Source organism: Halyomorpha halys, unplaced genomic scaffold (assembly GCF_000696795.3).
Source record: "Halyomorpha halys isolate HHAL.00 unplaced genomic scaffold, Hhal_1.1 Scaffold1348.1, whole genome shotgun sequence".
In the NCBI taxonomy this organism is placed as follows: domain Eukaryota; kingdom Metazoa; phylum Arthropoda; class Insecta; order Hemiptera; family Pentatomidae; genus Halyomorpha; species Halyomorpha halys.
The window spans coordinates 373,738-398,415 of NW_027115660.1; the positions used below are offsets into that span (position 1 = coordinate 373,738).

The window sequence follows — 24,678 nt, forward strand, 5'->3', positions numbered from 1 at the left end:
TTATAAATCTATTCATTTTTAAAAAATATAAATCAAATCATATTTTTAAATATTGTGGGTATATGGACTTTTGATATTACACTCCTCATAAACACTATTGCTTATTAATCCAATCAAATATTGGCTTGGATAAGGAATAATCAAAGTCCGATTTCAGAGATTTCTACATTTGTTAGTAGCATTGTCATTCAAAAATTTAACACTTACAAGCATAGTCAAACAACGTTCTGTGAAGGCTAAAATATTAAAAGATGTGTTCATTTTCCTTTCTGAAACCTTCAGTTTGTTTTTTAAATTCCTTTTTGTATGATCTGGAATATGAACATTGGTTATTGTTGATCTAAGCCAGAAAAATAATTCTTAATTTTATTAAATTAATTAATTCAGTATTTTAATTATATAACTCAAAATTATTATTTTATACAAATAAAAAACTGTTTTTATTAAAAATAACTTAATGAACTCGGAACTTCAATTATTCATTTAGTATTTTTTTTCTTATATAATATATATAAATGTTAAATTGATTACAAAAATCATTGGATCTTTTAGTCAGAAGTGCATTTCAGGTATTATAAATATAAAGGTTATCTTAGTAATATAGTAGCTCCAATGATGACAGGATAACGATGACAATCCCTACCACGGCCTCCAGCAAGGCTTTTCCTCCTTGACGACGAGGCTGAGGGGTTCCGGTTGCGGTGGCAATACTGGCTGAGGTAGAGCAGCTTGCTGTGGTACCGCCGCAGATTGCTGAGGTACCGCGGGCTGCTGAGGCGAACAGGGTACCACCAGGGCGATGTCCCCGTTGACCAGCCTGGTAGGGACTAGGGTCACAACTTGGGAGGGCTCCGTTGATCTCTCCATGCATGAGGACAAGTGCTCCACGAGCCTCTTTTTCACCTGCAACAATAAAAGGAATTTAGACAACTGGTTATATACAAAATTTATATTGTAATCAATACTAATGTATCAAATATATAATATAATAATTATATATCATAGAGGAATTTGTTTGTTTGAACGCGCTAATTTCAGTCCGGTTTGGAAAAACCTTTTTGTGTTAAATAGGCCTCAGATAGGATGTGTTTTAAGGAAGGCTTTTGGCAAATAAGACGTTAAGAACCAAAGGAACGGAACTTTGACCGAATGATGTTAGAGGCTGTGGTAGGCGAGTACGAGGAGTAACCTGGTCAACCTCAACACTTTACCTTCCTACTCCGGTTAATATAGGATAGTAATCTGTAACCCCATTCTCCTGCATTTCAACAGTGGAAGGGGTAAATATAATGAAATATTTGTAACCTCCACAATTCAGTGCTTTAAATGAATTAAGCATTATTGTGTTTTAATTTTTGACTAGGATAAGAGGATTAAAGAATTTATAAAGTAGTGCAGGTTAGATTTTGAACAAATTAATAAATAATTTTTCTCGTAGATATTTATTTACTTATTCATTCAACTCTTAATAGTTCAATTTTCGTAGCACTTACCCTTTCTGGGTATTTTATATAATCCAGATTTAATGCGGGTGTAACCGAGGGACTAGTTGTTGATATAAAGCTTGGTAGGATATGATTGGTAAATTCCCAGAAACAGAGCCCTAAGTTCCTAAAAAACATTAAACGTTTCTAAAATTCAGTATCATCAGAGCAGAAAACACCAAGATCACATAAATGCTGGCAGAAGACTGTTAAAAGTCTAAAAAAGACCCATTAACTTGAGACATCACATCAACCCAGAACATTTAACATGACAGCTATAATTTTGATTATACCGCTATATGTTCAGTTCGATATCGCCATATCGGACAATCTGGCTATAGCAATTAAAATAAACGATCAAAGCTTTCAAGTACCTAGTTGGGAAAAGAGACGCCACTGCCCGACAGATCGGGAGAGACAGGAAGTAACATTTATTCCCTCCACGTCTCTCGACAGGCTAAAAAAGAAAAACCCGACGAACACGTGCGGTCCAAGGGTAGCTAGTGGCTCATTAGTACCGGCCAAAGAGGTCTTTCTTGTCCCATCTCTGTTCCTTCTTCTTCCTCTTTGCTATTGTAATTGTCAATATGGTCATTGAAATGATCCATGTACTTATCACTATAAAAATTGGAAATTATTGAAAGTAACTAATAAGAATAAATTTACCTGAGAATCCAATCCTGGGAATCTGTCGACTTCACCAACGCACTCTCCCCATCCGGCACGGAACTTGTTGACAATCGCTGGATCTGCTGCCACCGAAAGCGCCACCTGGGATCTCTGAAGCGACTCAACGTGTTTCACTGTCATCTCCAAGATGTCGGCTTTCTCAAGCTTAGAATGTCTGGCAGGCTATTGGCAAAGAAAAACATTTTATTAATAGTTATCTAATTTTTGATCTGTCTACTTATAATTAGCATATAAATAAATTAAAGGTAATTGGAATTAGAAGCAATAGTTTCAAGCAAGGGCGGGGGGAAGGGAAGTGGCATACCCTACTCTCCTTCAAATCAAAGGTGATGCCAAAAAGTGGGAATTAGGAGACCATTGGTGCTCAACTTTACGTTAAGGTTAAAAGAATGCCCGCTATTGTAATCTAAACCTACACAAGGCAGATTGTGTGATTGGATTCTAATCCTCCGCCACACCCTTGGAGTTCATCACGACTTTAGATTTTTTGGCTTTTCCTCGTAACTTACCCACTCCATTATACTCTTTCCTCCAAGGTTTTAAAGAATTTCGAATTGCTCGCTGAAGGAACCTCATGAGCTCGATTCAAAAAATATGTTGGGCTATATTTGCATTTATTTTCCAATCACTACAAGATCTATATTCTAAACTTAAAATAACGTCGCTTCATGTGAAATAGTAATGATGACGTGACTCATTTTTAAAATCGAACATAAAAGTGACTACGACAGAAAACTCGTATTTATTTTTTATAGATTAACTAAGACGTTTCTGTCATTAGTATAAAACACTTTGGAATGAATTTAAAATAAATCAGATAAATACAGTACAGCAGAAGAAAAGACAGGACGTGTGAAAAAAAGATGTTTTTCATTACCAATACGAGAGGGAGGAAGACGCAAGCCGTTCACTGATTTGTAAGTCAAATGGAAATCGATCGTTTATTTACAGATTGCAGTAGCTTTTTCATCGCCAACCCGTCACCTGTGTTGGGTGTCAACCGACAACTGTTTTATTTCCTCTTTATCTTTCTCTCACTTTATCCTGACTTAATGGTGTTTTGTATAATTGATAGGCAATACTTTTTATTCTAAGAACAAACTTTAAATGATTTTTAAAAAGCTATATTTATGAGAAGTAATGCCAAATGGAGACATATTTATCTGTTCATATCATATACATTCACTGCGTACAGTAGCACTTAAACCGCACACTAGATTAATCGGGGGTAAAACTATAATAAATAACTGGGTTTGCGACAATTATTAAAAACTTCGTTTGTGAAATTAAATTATGAATCTTTTATTACTTTTTCTTCTAAATATATGCATACTATGTAAAAGATAGTTAATTTAAGAAACATACCGTCTCCAGGATCAAAACTATAGGGTGGGGGAGGGGAGGAGCAAGCAATAGTCAGTTAAAAACTAAAATTTTAAGAAAATTATATACTCATGTAATTGTCGCAGTGCTTTATTAGTCATTACAATTAGTATTTGCATTTTTATTAAATTAATAATTTTTTCACCCCCAACTAGTACCCCGCTGAATACGCCTATCTAAGGAGCTCTTGGTCTCAACACCAAGTGAGCTAGTCCCGAGGGATGGGTGAATTTGAAACTACGTTACAGAGGTCCGTTGACGAAGAAAAAAAAATTATTCTATCATACTAAAGTGGTTGAGTAAATATTGTAAGAAGGTCTCAGGTGGAAAGGCATCCTTATCTCTGATCGTTCGTTTGAAGATAGATTTGAGTGGCAGTGGAAAATTACATAATTGTGTCCAGTAGCTTTCCACTCCCTTGGCAACATGGAAACTCCCCTTTCATCATCAGTTCTCAATGACATTGATTGAAATTGAATAATTATTAGAGTGATATCTTTGTTAATTTAATGATTGTTTATAAAGTTTTTACTTCATATTTAATTACTGACTCATACTCTATTTAAAAATTATTTTTTTTACTTCTTAAAAATAAATCGTGAATCAAATTTAAATAATGTGAATTGTATGACGTCTCTAGTTGAACGGAACAATGGATGTTAAACATGAATGAATTGATGAGACTATAAATAGAGTATAAACAAAGGTAGACGTCCGCACGTTTCATATCCAAGTACACACACGTCCTGAGGTTTATTCAAATACTGAACTTATTTCCATCATTGTAGGGGTCTTCTTAGAGAACATTCTTAAAGGCTGAGTTTAAATTGAAAATATCTAGTAAATATAATAGTGGTATCCCTCTACTACAACTAGATATAACGTTATGGAGAGAGATGTTAAAAGTTAAGAAATTCGGAAACTTTCAAGTAGCAAAAATTGAGATAAAATATTTTACTTTATATGCAATCTTTTCACTTTCTTGAGACTGTTACCATTGTCTAAATAAAATAATATGTAAGTCTCAAAACACTGTTTATTATTTCTTTAAAAGTCCAACGTTTCGGTCAATTCGGCCATCCTCAATCTAATCAAATAAAAGCTTTTATTATACATACATTTTAACTAACAACTTTATTACAAATAAATATGCTAATTTATTTCTTAACAGTGTTAAAAATGCACTGTGTAATAAAAGCTGTTATTAATTAGATTGCCCTTGAGGATGGCCGAAAAGTTGAACTTTTAAATTAGATACATATTATTTTATATTAAAAAAAATTTTTTTTATTCAAAGATGTTATTGTATTCAAGTGCTTGCAAGCTATTTAAACTTGTAAATTTTCCAAAATGTTTGAGGGCCCTCAGATATAAAGCATAATAGTCTGCAATAGTGTGATTACCATTGTTTGGCTGTGATAGTGTGAATATGTTAATAGATCCTTGAGAATGGCCGGCATGGCTGAAACGTAGGAGTTAAAGATAATAAAACGGTTTTGAGACTAAATGGATATTTTTGTTATAACTAATAAAAAACCCTGTATCAAACAAGGTATTTCATTATATATTACTTGATTTAGTTTAGATTTTTCTGTGTAAAATATAACTGATTTAATAACATATATTTTTCATATTTCAGAACTATGAAATTTCTTTGTTATTTGTAGAGATGAAAATACAGATTTTAATACGTTAAGAATTGAGAAGACGAAAAAAAAAAAAAAAAAAAAAATGATAACGAAATGTAATCAGCCCCAGAACATTTTAGTAAGTTGATTATTAGATAGAAGATAATTTTGTGTTGGGAAGACAATTTGCTGCTATAAGTTTATTGGATAATAATCTGGATCTAATTCGATCGAACCCTGAGCAAGAAAGATAATAATAGGGGATCTACAAGCCAACTCAAATATTGGCCTTCTTAATAAAGTAGAATCGTATTTTAGAAGCATATGCCTTCTATATATCAAGCTTATTATTAGCCCCCAGGAATATGGGAGCGGAGAAATGAGAGGGGGAGAAATAAATCCCTCTCCACACATTCATTGACCTGACGATAGGGAAGTTACTACAGCTTACAGGAAGGGGGAGGGATCTAAAATTTCCCTACATACCAAAGGAATATTTTCTTAAATTTCCCTTTCTCCAAATATTTATGGATGATATTGGTTTCTAAATAGTATTTATAATCTATATTGAGTTTATTAACCTCTTTGAGTAATGTATTATTACGATTTTTTTACAGTATTAAGAAGGTTTTGAAATGTCATAACTTTCCGGGTTTCCAAATTATTGCGGGGGTGATACTGGATTATACGAACAGTTGAACTCTAAATGTTCGTTTTCATTTTACGGTAAATGAGAAAAATTGGGAAAAATTTGAACATGGACAATAATTGGCATTAATGGTTATTTTTGGAACCATTTAAAAAAGGTCCGTTTTTCTACCTATTTCTTAAAGTTAATTATATTAGTTTCAACTTGCATGAGTTTGCCCTGGGTCTGCCATATTCTTATATAAGGGATCTGTTGCAATGAAATCAGAGATAGACGTTCAAATAGTTTGAGTTAGGAAAAGACTGATGGATTACCATTCATATCGTTTGTTTCACTTTCTTGTTTGCAAGCAAGCTTTACGTTTATTACGAATCGAAAGAAACATTGAACAAGATCCTTACTGTTCGATATCTTATTCTAAAGGAATTGAAATTTGGATTGATAGTGTAGAGTTCTTCGTGATTCAAGTCAGTCAGTCACGTCTGTTTTTGAATGACGGTTGTCATTTCGACTGACCGTCTTACAGGTCCCAATTGAATTCATTCAAATGATACATTAATTACAATAGAAAAATTAAAAAGTGGAGATTTTTTAGTTTGGATTTTTCAAATCATCTTTCATCCATATCGCTTTGATTTGATAGAGGCACAACATAAAAAATGAAAATTAATGTTTTTTGTATAGGATGTTTTCATAAACTTGGGATTCTTTTTTTTTGCAGAATATAACTAAGTTACCCTACTTGTTAAAAGTAACTTCAGTCTATGTTACTATATTTGGAATACGAAAAAGTTTTTCATAGTAATTACTTGTGTAGACATTTTATTTACAGTTTATTTCTGTTAATTGGTAGTATTGCTATGAATGACTCAAGGTTTAGATAGATGCTTTAAGCCAATAATATTTTACAGGCAGGAATTTAGCACTCATGGCACTTTGAGAGCTTTGGGAATTTTTTTTATCCGAAGATAATTGAATAGAGTCTAGTCATTATATATTATTAGTTGTTTATCTGGCGAAAGTCCTTCACAGAAAAAAGAATCATAAGTCGTTTATTAGTTATGGGAGTTGGTGTTGAAAACTACTTCCATCTTTACGACCGGTGATTACTAGAAGATATGTTTGTTATTGATATCTCAAAGGCTATAGGGGAATATGCTCCGTCATATAACTCGGTGAGGATCATTTCGCTTTTCAATGACGGGGCAATTATAAAGCTATCCTCGGGCAGCCTGATAACTATAATACTAGTCCGGAATTATAATAACCTACGGCGCTCGAGATAAATCATACTGCTGGGGAGGGGTTTTCTTATTTATGACAGAGCTAGGTCGAAATTTAACATGGCCAAAAAGGAAGAGAGGCTCGACATTAAAATTAATTAAATGAACAGGGGCAAGAGGTGGAAGTATGAATTATCAAAAGATGAATTGCCGACGGAAATCACCCGCTGCCGTCTTAATCGGAGGGGTGTTAGATGTCGGAGCAGTTCTGCCAACCTATTAACCCATTAGCGCTTAATGGAACACCTGTCGCCCGCTCTCAGATTTACTTTCGGCCAAATTATAGTTTGTATTTCTCATTTTCATCAAGAGCAGCTGAGAAGACTTCGAATTTATTCATGATGCCATTTTATTTAGGCAAAGGCATGTTTCATAATTTATAATTTCATAGTGGCTTAATTTTTGGATTTCGTTATCAATCTGTCATCGAGATTTCAAATTTTAATTTAGATTAAGCCTTTCTATTTTTTTATAACTGTCAAAGATGAATTTCCATTCAGGACCAGTAAGAATCCCACGCTCCCGAATAATAACTACTCCAAGATTCCAAATGTTAAAATGATTATAATTAGTTTTAGATACAGCATAATTTTAAAATAATAAATAAAAACTCCATCGTTATTTAATTATTAAACTTCAATCAAAATGATCTAGGAAAAACTATTTGGACCTCTATAAATCCACAATTTTAAAAATATAAATCCATGTAATAATACACATTTTTATAACAGTTTTATTTTCTTCATTAAAATTTTACATGTTTGTAACGTTTCGGCCCTTATTCCATTTGCCATTTTCAAACATATTCTTCTTTGCCGGAGTCACATTATTAAAATATATTCCCATTTATAAAACTCGTGGAACCATTTTTAAATAAAAAATTAAAAAAAAAAAAATTGTTTCTTCTTTACTAGGTAATTTTTTTCTTGGGCTCTTATATCTTGTATTTAATCTCCAGAAAACGTCACGTGGATTGTATTTTTTTTCTTTTCTATCCATGTTTATTCTATACTAAGTTTAAAATGAAAAAAAAAAAATCTGCACCACTACAACCCATGAAGGATCAAGGATTCAGTACTTTAACTTAAAGGATTCAAAACTTCCCGAACCCACAGAGTTGACTCACGGCTACAGTAACAGAATAAATAATTATCTGCTACTGCCGGATTTGAACCCCAGTCCTTTCCCTTACTACTCAGCCACCCCGCTCTCCCAAGTTCAAAATAAATATAAGAATATTACAATAAATAATATTATTTCTTCACTGAAAAGGTAATTACTTAAAATAGTGTATGATTAGTATTACGGAAAACTGCTAAGCGCTGCCAAGAACAAAATTGAAGATTATTTTAATGTTGTTGTAGAAATAACTTTAACCATGATCCATTATGGTTCTTAAATCTAGAATTAGAGTTTTTTTAAATTTTTATTGACCTACGAGATAGAAATAGACTAATACAGCTGCATTTTAAACCAATTTGATATAACTATTTAAGATAAAGGGAAAAAGTATGTATTTTAAAGAAGTAATCGCGCTCAACAATGACTTCCCCCACTCATTGAATGATCATCCCCAATTTGTTAAAGGCTAAGTGTACCCAGGTATGCTCTGTTTCTATAACAATGTCTAGGTGGAAGACATCCATATCTTATGCAGACCTTTGAGATCAGAGATTTTATTTTCTAAAACATTTTCGATTTATTTATTTTTCAAATATTTTATTTCGTGTTTGAAAATTAAAGAACTGAAAAAAAATGCAAAAGTTTTAACGCATGTACTCTTCTTAATTTTTGGTAGGGTCTTATTGGTTAGGTTTTGATCTTTAATAGTAAATTCGATGATATAACGTTGAAATTAAACTCTTGGAAAATTCCCTAAAAGAGATTAATGTATTAAGAGACCCCCCACTTCTCGAAACAAACACTCGAGATAACAACTACCAACGTACTCTTTACGTAATCCTATCCACTAGTGGTGTGACCTATATTACATCATCATTCACACTTCGAAGGAAGTCGTCAAATCGACGGATTATGAAGAAGTTTAGTTGAGTTCTTCAACTACTTACATCTCTTAGAAAAGGACAGGAGACATGGCAAAAAAAATTATCAACACTTGTTGGACGAAATGTCTGTCATTTGTTTGAACACAGGATAAAAATAAAAAAGGGAGGAATAATTGATACGAGGAACGTTACAACCTTGGATAGAATACATAGAGTACACTCGTTAACTAGCCTTAACAACAGGCCTGCGGCCAGTTCGATTCGGATCGTAATCATATCCTAACAACCACCTGTAGGGTACCAGGCGTCCCTGTTATATTTCTAATGGCTATCTTGTTATGAGTACTGTTTTAAATAATAAACAGTCTTGGTTGCTATATAAACTTAGCAAGATTTTCCCGACTAGACGGTAATTATTTAAAGAGCCTTTTGTTGGTATCAGTACCTGCCGATAAAGAAGGCCGGGGGGACAAGTGTGCCAGTATTTGATATAACGGACCTTGAGCACTCGAGCGCAATGGTTGCGCAACCGGCACGTGCGCCGCGCACCACACGAGTTATCTGACGTCAGAGCGCTCTATTGTCTCGAAGTAATTAGGCGATTGTCGGCCGCCTTCTTTAGCTACCGCTGGAGGTCCATCGTGATCAAATAGCTACTTCGTTTCAAAATCGATGTCGTATTATATGATATAGAATTGTGTATTATAATAATGTTTAATACTAATTGATAATATCTAAAATAAAGAACATTAGTAACTTACATCTTTCTTCATCGCGTCCAAAATGAGTGATTTCAGCTCGTTGAGGCAATGGTTGATCCTCGCCCTTCTTCGCTTTTCCATGATAGGTTTATTACTCTGGAATAAAGAATGCGTGGGCATTAAAAATCTACCTAAAGGCATTTACAAATATACATTATTTATAACTTATACCTAAGTTCATATGGCAAGGAACCAAGAACCCAAGAGGAAATCAATTTATTGTAGCAAATACCATGTGTACTAAAACTCCTACGAAGATCATCGTAATAAACTACTTTAAACTATTTTTAGTTTGAGTGCTAATAGACATCTATACATCTCATGGTTCCTGAGATAATGATTTCCCACGATACATTCACCTACTGATTTTAAAGTGTATATTTAAAAACTGCTGATTTTTTTGTATATATTTCAAGAAACTTATTTTTAAAAAACTATCTCAGGAACTGTAGAATGTAAATAGCTCTGTTAGGGCTTATATTTTAGCAAATTTACTCTACTTTAAATGATATCCTATTATGTTTTCTAATGTAGATAGTTTCAATGATATATTCTTTTGTTTCTATATATTTTAAGAGAGTTTTTTTATTTTTTTTTATTTTAGTATGTATGAGATCATTCATCACTATTACCTATTGCCCACAACTGTGTGGCAGATTGTAATATATATCAATAAATAAATCTATCAACATGAAAAAAAAAATAGTGTCAATGATATGCAACTTGGAATGATTTTTTGTTTTGTTTTTTAGCATTTCGAAACAGCCACCATTATTTTCACTAACTATACTTGGTAGACTCATCAATTTTGACTAGTAATTGTACGTAGTTTTCATTAATGTATGAAATAACTGACTTTTTTTCAACCGGACTCTTATACAATAAGAATCGAACCGATAATTGCAAAATTTTAGGTATAATTCTTATCAATAAATTAAATTGTACTCATTTCTGACTTTTACTATCGCTTGCTATGTTTTTTTTTTTAATTTATTGACCAAGCTTTACATTTAAATACTATCAATAAATGAAGTTAGAAATGAAAAAAAAAATCTTCCTGTCCTTCATGTGAATAATCTTAAGATTCGATTCATCTGTCTTACAACTACAATATACGAGTATACTGTTAAATTATTTTTAGTTTATAAATCTATTATATTTATTTTGGCCCGTTACAATCAGATTATGAAATAGCTATTCTCCTAAAAGATCTAAGATTTTTTTTCTTCCACAAGTATTTACTTCAATGATGATGCTTTCCGACAAAGAGGTCCCTCAGAAGTGACCATATGTGGTACGGCGTAGGCAAACCACCGAACCACTCCTACTTCCGGTCCCTCATCAGCCGCTCCCATCTTGTCTAGTTCAAGTACATTTATAGTTTATCATTAAAACAATACAAGGACTGACTAGAAAACTAGAAACACTTAAGTGAGTAAGTTATCTTCTCGAGTCGCCAGAGCATGACGTTCCAGACCATCGAGCCCGAGCAGTTGAGAAGCGAGGCCTTGCGAATGGCATTAAAAAAGTTGTTACTAGGATGGCATTGTAAAAGGAACAAAGAAAAAAAGAGAAGGTCGCTTAAGTGACTAATAGATTGCTTTTTAGCTTCTTTATAATCCCGATGTAGTAGGCTTTGGATCAGCCTTTTTCTGATGCACTCGACAAAGATTATATAAGAGAATCAGTTCTTAATGCAAGACTAAAGGATCATATGTTTCCTATAATCTCTTATCGTTGCAATTACTAACAACATCTCAGTCTAAGTATTCTATTTATCTCGGCAACATTGCATTATGTTATAAATAAATACTGTCTTTGAGGCCTCAACTTAAATTAAGGGAGAGAGGGGGAGGGGGTGAGAGAGAGAGAGAGAGAGAGAGAGAGAGAGAGAGAGAGAGAGAGAGAGAGATATTTTATTTTATTTATTGAATTGAAATCAGTTTATTCCTCCGAGGCATAAAGTTTAGAATATATTACAATCTAATACTACGTATTAAAATATATGATATAATCATTTGTAATCTATCTAATATACAAAGCTGAAGTTAATTTTTTTTTCGTGGTGTGAATTTCTCAAAAGTCCGATTTGTAAAATTATTTTTGAATCATATCAACCGTTTATTGAAGAAGGATTTGGACTATAAGTTTAGAACCAAAGGACTGGCCCAGAAACCGCATAAAGAAAACCAAGGGTAGGTATGAGATATAAATCTCGCAATGAGTTGATTTTTTTATGGTGGTTCTAATTTTACTAATGTGCAATCAGGGTGGGCTTGAAAAAATATCCACATTTGAAATTTCAGGTAGTTAAAAAAAAAATGTCAATAAAAAAAAACAGAATAAAGTTTTTGGAATAACTATACAAGTGGAACCATGATCATTATTAAAATGTACAGTGCAGACTCCAGGGAAACCAATTGTCTTTTTATCTAATATTAGTACATATACTGGAGATATGCAATATGCTTGGTGCATTAGGCTTCAGAGAAAACTATTTTCACTGAGACAATTTAATCGCTCTTTATTCTTTTGAAGAGATTGGACCTTTCGCTTTTCCACAATAATTTCGTATGTTATTCAGGTATACTTGGCCTTTGTATGGAACAGGGATGTATAACACAAATCAACACGAGTGAAGCCGTGAGGCGCAGAAAGTGTTTTATAAATAATAATTTTTTATTTACATCTTAATCAAGGATAAGAACTGAAATTATTATATTATTATGTTCTCAGTTTTGAATAATAAAATGTACTAAAGTATTTTTCATAATTTTATTTTTTTATAAATTATTGAGATGTTGAGAGTTGTATGATATACATAAATTATATTGTTGATGTCATACAGTCCTCCTTCGTACTGAATTAAGATGTAAAAATTTGCTGTAGATGTCCTCGGGAAGCATTCGGTGGAACGTCCGCGGCGAATATCTGTATCATTAGCGATGCCAATGGTCCGAGGATAATGTCTTTAAAAAAGGGGAAAGACATCCGAAGAAGGAATTTACGGACATGGAAGAGAGAGCAATAAACTAGAAGGAGACGGTAAGATGGGTAGCAGCTAGGGACACGGGAGCTATCACGGCTAGTGCAGTTAGGGCACACCGCACGCCCAATAAAACACAATATTTATCAGCCATTATCTTTATCTGCTGGCAATAAAGTAGTCCCTTCGCCCTCTCTCTTTTCTATTTCACTTTTTATTCCTTCTCTCCTCTCTTCACAATATATATATGTATACATGTACAGTCGGGTGTCTTTTTTTGTCCTTCCATTCCTTCTTCCAGTTTATTGCCCTTATTTTAAAAGGTTCCGTCTTAATGGCCTCTTTCCGCTGTAATAGTCTCCAGCGTTTATCACATTTCACAGCCACCATTATCATCATTCTCCAAATCAAGGCTTATGGACGTTCTACAATTTCTTTTATTTTTTTTTTTTTAACGGTGTGGAATAATTAGGATTAGAGCTGTAAAACTCACAACGCCGTCATGGGGTAGTGAAACGAATTAACACCCTCAGTCGGATAGAGAAGATTTATTGTCACCGATTTCTTTATAGATACAACACTTTTGGTAATTTGTACCTCCAGATTTAGACATAGAGACCTGAATTCATTACTAATTTTTTTTCTGAATGTATCACTTTAATATTTTCTCTAATAAAACTATTGCAACCAGCCAGGAAAAAAAATCCCTCCCCTTCATAAAATCCAAAAACTGATTTTAAAAACTCCTTTTATCAGCCATATACTGTCCACGGAGTTTCTTCGAAACTACCGGGTTGATTTTTTTCTCTTAAAATTAGGCAACAAAGTTACAAAGCACCCGAAAATGAGAAAATGATGCTCTTTACACATCATCCGACGGTTGAATAATGGCGGCCTGTTAGATCTACAATATGACCACATTGAGGTAATAAAATAAAATAAAAAATTATCTAAATTGGACTTGTATTAACAAAGATATGGTATATTGAAATTTTAAAAAGTTTTAAAAGTATAAACATGTTATTGAACTTATTTGGGCGTTCTTCGGGAAAATAGTCCATTTTTTTGGAATAATTGCAAAACTATACATCTCCTAGAACATTCCAAATAATCACTGGTCTGATTCTAGACAATTAAATTGTTAATAAAGATCTTAATTGTACCAATATTAGCTAGAGATACTGCTAATAATTTTTCATTGGACTTTGTACCTTAGGAAAGTTATGTAAGTGGATACTCAAGGTTTTTTATTACTTGTCATTTACTGATACAATTAAATAATTAATTCAAATAATCATTGTGTAATAGTCAGCGTTTTTTCTCCGTGTATATAAAAAATCTTCAAACCCGCAAATCTCAAAAACACTTTGAGCATATGAGGGAGATGACCTTCTCTTTAAAATTAAATTAAGGGTTCTCCAAACCATATATAACAATAGATCTTTTTTTTGTTTTTATGGTTAGGAAAAACAGCATATTACCGAAATTTTAGTAAATACTTCTAGATAAATTATTTGATTTGTAATGAAAGGCTAATGTTGGCAAGGAACGACAGTAGCCTTGTCATTGACAAGTCAGCTGAACAACCATCTTGGACGAACATGTTCTATTGCTCACTACACGGACGCACTAACCTTGAAGTTGCAGCGAGCAAGGATAGCTTAGTTTAAAACTTTATGTAATTCGCATCACGCCAACTAAGAGGCGGATTTTGTGGTAAAAATCACGTGTCAACAGTTTTAAAAGTTGAGTTTTTTTTTTTTTTTTTTTTTTTAGGCTTGATCGTTGTGTGATGAACCAGACCTTGTTTAGAATGTTGAATAATTTATCATCGCGAAAATATGACTATCCTTCATTCTCGAGATTATAGATCCAATTCTTGAAAGTTGGAAGCTAAGAATTTAATTAACTACAAATATTTTCTAAAATGAATAATGCAACACCTAAAAAAATAATTACAGTTAAGATTAAAACATGAATCCATGGATGATAAAATATCCAGATATGGATGAGATATCCTTAGAGCCATCTCTATCCTTAGACCTACGGCCCCGCGATCTTAATGCTTCCTTAACTCGGTTAAAGGAGGACTAGTGTAAATTAAAAAAAGTTAGTGATTTACTTTTCAAATATTATATAAAGTAATAATTTTTAGTATAATGTTGTTTATTTCTATTAATAATTGGGAAAATATATACTTCTATCTGGTTGGAGGCTCCACTTAGTTAAAGGTGGAAATGGATTTCATAAAATAATTTGGAATAACAATCCAGATAGTATATGGCATAGTAAATATATTTTATTTTTAATATTTCATGTAAATATTAATATAATTTATTTAATAAGTATAGTATTACGAAAAGAAATAATTATTATAATTAGAAGATAAACTCTATTGAAATAACCATAAATACTTCTCATCCATTATATTTATTTCTCAAGAATAGGTTTTAGGATTACGGTACTAGACAGAGTAGGGCAAAAAGTAATTACAATTATTATTACTTTCCGGCATCTGTAATTTGAAACTATGAAATAAAATGATAATTTTGATTAATTATTTTAGCTCCTTTATAAACCTCCGTAACTTTACTAACGGACCGAAATTTGAATTGAAGTAATCGCAATTAAATTTACAGTAATTAGTAATTGCAATAAATTTTTGCCCAATCCGGGCACTAACTCGTGAAGCCCCAAACTAGTTGTGAACCCCAAAGATTAGTCTGAAGTAGTTAAATATAGTTAAACCAGTATCTTCAAATTATTTCATTAAAATATCTAAATATTTATTAAAAGAAACGCTGCGGTAATACATAGTATATAATATGAATAAATAAATATATATATATGTATGTATGAATCACTTAAGGAATACTGTCAAATCTCAGACAGTGATCTTAAAGCGAACTGTAGCAACAGGTGTCTTCTCTCTGTCAAGATTGATTTCAACGGAAATCACACAGCTTATTTGTATATTTATATATATATTCACTTTAAATATAATTTATTTGTATAAGGATTATAAAACACGCCGAAATTATTATTTAAAAAAATCATGAGACAACAGTCATGTTTCTATGGTTTACAATACCATAAAATCATTTATTTCAGTAAATAACTTGAGGTTTTGAAGAAATATATTGAACAATTTTGGTATAAAATAAATTTTAAAAATCCTATTAACGTACTATATTTAATTTTGACGTACATTATTTGGGTAATTATTATTAAAATATTTATTGCGAAGGATAAACAGGAGAACGTGAATTCATTAGTCAATTTTTTGAAATAAAAATATTATTCAGTTTGTAATTTTCGATAATTTGTCGAAAAGCTTACATTTATATGAATCCAATTATTGTCATAGGCATTATGTCTGGTCAAAGTAAGGTGTCAAATTATTTTCTACAAACAATTTTTTTTTTTAAAAAATTTTAATTGCTAAGTTAAATTAAAAATAATTATTTATAATATATGGAAGTAGATACCCTCCTGTTGGATTCTGAAGGCCTGGCCTGCGGTGCTGGGCTGCCGGTAACCATGGTTCACTATAGACGTGATCACTATACTCCACCAAAGTCAGTCCCGAACTGGCGGACGACAGTCGCGAGCCAGAGCTCTCTGGTGGGGGGACCACTCGGGCGAAGGTAGCCGAACGTGCCGGGCTTGCAGCCTCCAAATGGCCTGGTCACGTGCTCAGTCTGAACCACTCGTCGAGGCCGAACAGTGGCGAAGGGGGGGAGGATTGTGGCTTGTTCATAGTATTGTTGTAGTTAAAAAAAATTTTAAATAAAATTAATTTGAATCTTGTCAGATTAAAGAAAGGCCGGCCTAAATCCCATACCTTTCTCAGCGTTGATTGCATGCGAATTTTCAGCATTTGCTTGAGAAAAGTTTATTTTCGGTGGTTGCTAAGTGCAATAACCAACTTATTTATTTTTTCAATTGAAAAATCTTCGTAGGTTTTATATGATTTTGATTTCGTCTCCTCTTAATTTCTGTTAATTGCTAGATTGGATCTTATTAAGGTTCTTAGTTTTTTCATGTGCCTTTATTTCCAATGAAAACATATTGAAAAGTTAGAGATATTTACCTCATATCTTTAATGGAAAATATTGCACCATTAATCCATTCATTTATTTACGTTATTATGAAGATTTGAATTAAACCTTAAATCTTGTTTTGAAATAACGAAGAAAACACGTTGTGGAATCATTAAAAAATAAATATTCATCCACTTAAAATACTTTTTTTATCAAGAGAATTTTTTATTTATTTATTATAGATTAATTTGGTCTGAATACGTATATATCAAAACACTATACTCTGACGGCTTTGAATAACATTAGTTCTCTAAGGAAGCTGAGTTTTAAATTACAAACTTTTTAAACCCTCTACTGTTTGCGGTATTTTCTCAACTAAAAAATATGTGAGTAGGCGTTCAATTCTACGTCTACATTCATTGTTGGGTTTAGCCGAGAGGAATTTCCACCGTCCACCCTCACAACTTCCACCCGACTTAAAAGTTAGAATTTACAAAACTATTATCCTTCCCACTATCTATGGATGCGAATCATAGCCTCTTAAACTAATGGAAGATCAGCACCTTAAGGTTACTGAAAATAAAGTTTTAAAATATTTGGACCGAAAAAGGATTAGTTAAATGGAGAATTTAGAAGGCTACACAACGCTAAATTGAGGGAACTGCACCCGCCAGGTATAATTCAGGTTATAACATTGTGGCGAATAAAATGGACGTGTATGTTTGTTAGACTTTGTAACGAACGGATACCTAAAATGGTAATAAACACTGAACCGACCGGTAAACGTCAGAGGGGTAGACGGAGTCGTAGATGGGAGGTTTGAAGTCAGAGTGATTGATTTAATAGAATTGGGTTAGAGTAGTGTCACTGGACAGATCTATGTAGAGAACGAAACACCTAGTGGTGTTGGCATCGAACCTTCTGGTTCGCCAAGCCTTTATTATTATATTATTATTGTTATGAGTAGAACATAGTATAGAAAAAAAAATCCAAAATTTGGCTCAAAGTACACTGTTACTGTAATTTAAATCTTAAATATGTCTATGAAATTCCAATTAATGCCTCTTCATTGACTTGAGCTATTTACAATTCTTCAGAACAGTCCTATAGTCATAAAGAAATATTTCAAATGGGCAAACAAATACAATACAAATTTATAAATTTGTAGAAATGATGGTTGCATTCAGAAGCGTAGTGATGACAGTTAAATTTCTATCGTGAGGGGTTATGATAGTTAAATTTGAACCATCCCATTTTATAAATTTAGATCTTATCTTAAATAAATAGCGAGTCTCCCGAATGATTAACTAAACAAAATAAACAAAGAGAAGAATTATAGCTATTATTTGATGCATTCTAAAAAATAACATTCCTATGTCGGCTGGGACTGGTCTTGGAATTGCAATCGTTCTTCTGCAGGTTTGTTATCAAGAGAGCATAGTGAAGTGGAATGCCGCTGAAGTATACCGTCTCTAATTAGCACCGCAATCCCGCATTTACCCGCGAGCATATAGTTGAATCGGGTTTCAGACTGTTCAGAAAAAAGTATTATTGATAAACAATAATCGTGTTGTTTATAATATCGTTGTTAAAATTTTTTTTTTAATAATTTATTTAGTGTTATTTACAACTGTGTACATTTATTCACATCAAGTAAATTTGCTGTAAGTGATATTATGACATGATACAAACATGTGGAGAATCTACCCATTGATAGAACTCCAAAAACATTTCTAAAGGAGAAGATCTCGTGGCCATCTTCTTTTCAGACGCCTAGGAGGATTATTAGGTATTGAAGAAGAAGCCAGGTTAGAAACGAGTTGGTTTGGGTGTTTGGGAAGTTTATTATGGAAGGATTGGTATCTGGTTCTGGCCAAATCGGCGACATAGGGGACATTGAGGTGATTGAATTTGTGACAAAGTAAGGAGCATTAAGGATTTTACGAAGGATTTTGGACTATAAGGATTGGATTCGAAAGGAATTAGATGGTTTAGTGGAGTCCCATAGCTCAATTCCATATGTCCAAATAGGCCTTATAACAGACATGTAGATCAGTCTTTTGTAATGGATTGGAAGTTTGGACCGTTTGTCTAGTAAATGTTGTAATAGTCGGAATCGACAAGCAGTTTCCTGTTTTCAGTCTTGTATGAGGATTCCATGTCAGTCGTTTGTCCAGATTAGTCCTAAGTAACGGATCTGTTCTACAAGAATAAGTGGGGTATTATTAAAAGATACTGTGGGGCAAGACGAAGGTTTACGAAAAAGAGCAAATGTGATTTGGTGGGATTTATTGGAATTTATTTTAATCCTCCAGTTTTAGCACCATTCTTCAATGGTGGTGATGTGGGATTGGGATACAATGAAAGGATCATTATTCACTGACAATAGGCATGTGTCATTGGCATACGTGGTTGGGATGTCAGCTATAAAAACTGTCTAAAGGATAGGACCAAGGATACTACCCTGAGGTACACCAGCAGACTGAGGAAACAGGGATGAATAAGCGCTGTAGTGATTCACTTGAAATATTGTTAAATTCAAATATGTTTTTAAATAATTAATTAAATCTAAGGATTAATTTTTAAACATTTTATTGTCTTAACTAATATTCTTTCTGCTGTTCTTAACTGATGCTAAACGTGGCCTCTTGCACTACGAGAGGAACAGTACCCTGATGTTTGAGAATAATATATTGTGTAAAATATTTTGACTGAATAAAGATTAGTTAACATGAGAATTTTGAAGGCTATACGCCGAATTGCGGAAGCTGCATCCAGTAAATAAAACTAATAAAGGCAAAAATATTTGTTATTTTTTGATTTCGGAATAGCTTGGTTCGCGAGTTCTGCCCAGATATTTAAAAGTTAGAATTTACGAACTATTATCCTCCCACAGTTCCACAGTGAAGTGTTGCCTTAAATTATTCAGAGCGAAAAATAATGAGTTACTCGGAGAATTTACAAAGATACAAGATGCCAAATTTCGTGAAGTGCAACCAGTGAATATAATTCAGGTTATAACATTGCTACAAAAATGTAACACACAGATCCTACGAGTTGAACGAAACGTAGGTGGAAGGATAGCGTCATAACTGATCTTAGTCATTTGGGATTGGATGGGCCTCTTTGGCTGAATGCATTTTATTATTATTATTTTTAATAATATTTAAAAATGGATTACTGCTGAAAAATGAAAAACAGGCATGCAATTTTCTTTTAGTGAGTTATGACTTTTTGAATGTAGGTTTCATCGATGAAAGATGTTCTCATATGGATATTTTTTCTTCTTCATTTTCCTTTAATATGTATTAACCTTTTTGGATTCCAAAGATGCCCATAATCCAGTCCAAATTTCTGCAATACCATAACGAACAGTCATATTTTCAAGTTAGACTCCATCATCAGGCTTCATAGTTCCTCGTTTGATGGAGTTCATTGGACACGCATTTCTCATGAAGCGAGAAATTGTCCTATTACGTTTAAGATCTACGCTGGTATTTCTTAAGACCCGATGTTGAGCGAGCGTCGTAGATTTTCCCGATGAACCACGATCGGTTAGTTTTTTAAAGAAATTTTTCATGACGATTTTTTCACAAACGGTGTCAGAAGAAATTAACAAAGAAATATATACAGGGTTCGTATCTCAGACTAACGGTACAAACCATTCCACAGAATATAATTGAACGCTAATTTGTGGCAGTCCATTGGTGAGCAATATTTAGGTAATAATGTTTATTATTTGAACTAATTATTATCTTCCTCATCGGTTGTTATACAGGCCCAGTGTAGGAATCTATATTCTAATCGGTGTTTTGTTTTTCTAAGTTAAAACGGCTCAATAGATATAATAAAGGTGCATACCAACAAAGAATAGCTGAAACAGCAATGGGTCGTCGTCTCTTTCCCTCTCTATCTAGATTCTGTTCTGTTTCTCCACACAATAATTTTCCAACTGAGGAGATGATGATTGGGGTGCGGTCAGTAAGAACAGGAATAAGTAAAAACTTATTTATTAGTGCCAACTTTTCGGCTGGAATTTCAAGCCTTCGTCAGGGCTTCATCAAAAGAAATGTATAATCTAAGGATTATAAGAAAATAGAGGTTTATAATACTTAGACTATATATGTCTTTTAACACTATTCTATAATGTTAGTTGTTTTCTTATTATCATTCTGTAATGCCACTAAGAACATAATGTTGGCACTACTTCGTTACTAATACTAAGTGTTTACTTATTTGTGTTTTTCACTGACCTCACCCCAATCATCTCACATATTATTCCACGGTCAACTATGAACTCATCATTAACAAAGCCCTGAGTTCTATCTTCACAGGGTATTATTTTTAAGACATCATTTGATTTGAAGTTTTTTTGTACTTGTTATATGCATCTTCTATCTCCCGCATGGTCACTCTCCAAATATTGTTCCACCAGTAGTTGAAGATAGACGGCCTGATGGGTTGCTTGGAGCCACATGTCTTGTTATCACATCGAAAGATAGCGGCTGACGGGTTTCCTCGAGCCAATCAATCAAACAATAATCCCCGATAATTATATTCGAGAACAATTGAAAAAGATCATGAACTGAGCCGAAGGGTTGGGCTCAGGTGACGCTTCATGTTGATCGATCTTAATATAAGCATCATGTAGATACAGTAATTCAAACTTATATAACAATAATTAGCGGAGCGGTTTTTCTTATCGCTGTTTATGTTTGCCTTCAAGTTGAGGATATCAACCGAATTTAAAATAGATTATCGGTATTAGAAGGAGGTTTTCTTTGCTTCTTACCAGGAAAGGATTTGTTACCGTTCAAGTGTTTTGTTTGGGTGTCTGGTTATATCTCTTTATCTTCAATACAATGTTAGATAGATACTAGGTCTAACAATGTGGGTCAAAGGTCTTTTTGCTATCTTTTGCGATCCCCAAGAATATGCAATTTTTCTCTTAGAATTCCTTTGAAATTTATTATCGTAGTATGTATAAAGGGTATTCATTATAGTACAAGAGCCCAAGAAAAGAAAAAGTCATTTATTTCACCCCATTTGATGATTACTTTATTGAAAACTATGTATAATAAATGGTTGCTTCTGCCAAGTATAGATAGGGGAATAAAAAATAGCGGCTGCGACTATAACATTTCTCAAGTCGCTAGTTGCATCTCCTAGTAGCCCAGTAGCTAGCTATAAGAGCTCTGTGGAAAAAAAAATTTAGTATTTCACTCTAATTTTTGATTACTTTAATGAAAACTATGCATGGTTACTAGTCAGCTAACTAGCTCCTAAATAGGAGGAATAAAAATGGTGGCTGTTTCAAAAATTAAAAAAAAAATTAATCTTTCTGAACTCCATATCTTTGAACAAAACTAGAAAACTTAATATAACATAATTTAAAGTAGTGAAAATTTGTTGAAATATGAGCCCCAAAAGAAACTGTCAAACTGTCCAAGTTTAATAGTTGTCAATAGATAGTTCTTTTAGAAAGAAATATTATTATGAAAAATCAGAAGTTAGTATAGAACTTTATTACTCATAGTACGTAGAACGGATATTCAATATAGTACAAGAGCCCAAGAGAAGAAAAAAAGTCAATTATTTCACCCCAATTGTTGATAGCTTTAATGAAAACTATGTATAATTACTAGCATAAATTATTAATTAATTAGGAATAAAAAACATAATTTAAAGTAGTGAAAATTTACTAAAATATGGGCTTAACAGAGCTTCCCGCTATAGTTCCCGAGATAGTTTTTTTAATTATTAATTAAATTTTTAATTATTAAATTAATTAGGAATAAAAAACATAATTTAAAGTATTGAAAATTTACTAAAATATGGGCTTAACAGAGCTTCCCGCTATAGTTCCCGAGATACAGTTTTTTAAAAGCAATATGAAAAATGAACTGAAAAAATCAGTAGTTTGTCAATTTATTGTGGGGAATCTTTCATAAATAAAATTTCATATGCAAATATCATAAAAACTATTTCCCTTACGAAGATAAATGTTATAAACTACTTTATAGTACATTAAACTACTTTACATTAGATTGCTGGCAGATCATTTGTTCCAATGGTTCCTAAGATATAGTTTTTCGTAAATCAATACTTTTGTTAAAACAACTAGAAATAGACATTTTGCGAATTTATTTTGTAAAATATCATAAAAACTACTACTTCTACGAAGATAAACAACATTATAGTACATCCAACTAACTTTAATTTGAGTGCTGGCTAAGATCTGCACGTGTTATGGTTTCTGAGATAATGATTCCACACAATAAATTCACTAACCACTGATTTTTCAGGATTACATTTCATGAAATGTTACTTTATAAAAAACTGTCTCTTAAGAACTATTGAGCTTGAACAGCTCTGTTAGAATCACATTTCAGCAAATAGTTTTCTTGTGGACATATGATGATATCAAGATATGGAATTCAGAATGAAATTTTTTTTTTAACATTTTAAAACAGCCACCATTTCCCTCCCCCCCCCCCTAACTATACTTTATATTTATTTCTTCCGACTTTTTTTTCCCATTGGGCTCTTATAGCTACCGGGCTACTAATAAGAAATGCAACTACATTTATGAAGTCACTTTAATGTGGCTTTTGTTGTAAATTGTTTTTCTAAACAATTTTTTTTTTTCTAAAACAATGTTAGTAATGTTTCTTGTGTCCATTCTGTATTCATGTAGGTAAAAAAAAATTCGAAATAAGAAAACTAAAATTTCCTCTCGCCTATTCTGTTTTGAACATTGAGAAACAAAGTTGGTTCGGTTTCTGTAATCGAATCTATAAAGCGGCTAAAACGATTGCTACCGTTAGTAGCACCCATCCCGATGAATTCTCAGGAAATGTGCGATCTCATTCCAATTTTATCAAATAAATCCACAAATTTTGCTGTAGCATGTGCAAATGTACTAACCTTTACACACCTATATTCCAATGAAGTCGCGTTAGATTTGATCCATAGTTAGAGGAAATTAGGGATGATTGAATATGTTCCAGTATTTATTTTATATTATAAAATCGCTTTCTACGTTTGCATAAATATATTTTCCTTGACAAGCCCATGTTTAAAAACCGGCTTGTACCGTAGATTGTACTCTCAAACTACAAATCATTAGATACCTAATAGATTTGTTGAGGAAGCTCTACTTATCCATGTGTAAAGGGTATGTTAGGGACTGAGTACTAACTAGTGTATGGGCAGATTACTGCTTTGAACTTTAAACGGAGATACAAGATTATAGGAACAGAGAGAGTGAAGAGGAATATAAATAGGATCTGTTAGGATCGAGAAACGAATCTCGAGCACAATCGTGGGCTCAGAGATGAAGTTGCTCATGTTAACCGAATGGTTACCACGAAGGGGGGGGGGGGGATGAAACTGCAGGGCTAATAGGAAGCGATATTTTAGGTAAGGAGATGAAGTCTCAGTCTGAATGGGAAGGCACAAAATAGGATGTATTGATATACTATTGTGGCCATCACGGGTGAAATAGAGATAATCGATTTATCCGCAGCTATCGGTCAATTTAAACTATACATAACTGAAAATGATGTCCAATAGCGTTTGTATTACCTTACGTTCGTACAGATCAGTTAATATTCCTCTTGTCACTTATAAGGAAATGTAACACCGTATATCAAAGCTGCACAACTAATGATGTTAAGGCTAAATGTACCCTTCCTGGGACGCACCAGAATTTACTTTTCTATTTACTCTTGAACGGATGGTCCGATTTCGGATCTGTAAAGTG

The 24,678-nt window shown here is 32.9% G+C and overlaps 1 protein-coding gene across 1 annotated transcript; it reads right to left on the reverse strand.

Moving 5' to 3' along the window:
• Positions 1-483: 483 nt before the first annotated feature.
• LOC106689391 (protein hairy) lies at positions 484-16,499 on the reverse strand. The gene is made up of 4 exons (XM_014434334.3): positions 16,359-16,499; positions 9,885-9,980; positions 2,151-2,336; positions 484-903 (listed from the first exon to the last, which is right to left on the reverse strand). Exons 1-4 carry the CDS (start codon positions 16,410-16,412, stop codon positions 640-642), a joined length of 600 nt encoding a protein of 199 aa, XP_014289820.1. The 5' UTR covers positions 16,413-16,499; the 3' UTR covers positions 484-639.
• Positions 16,500-24,678: the final 8,179 nt, after the last annotated feature.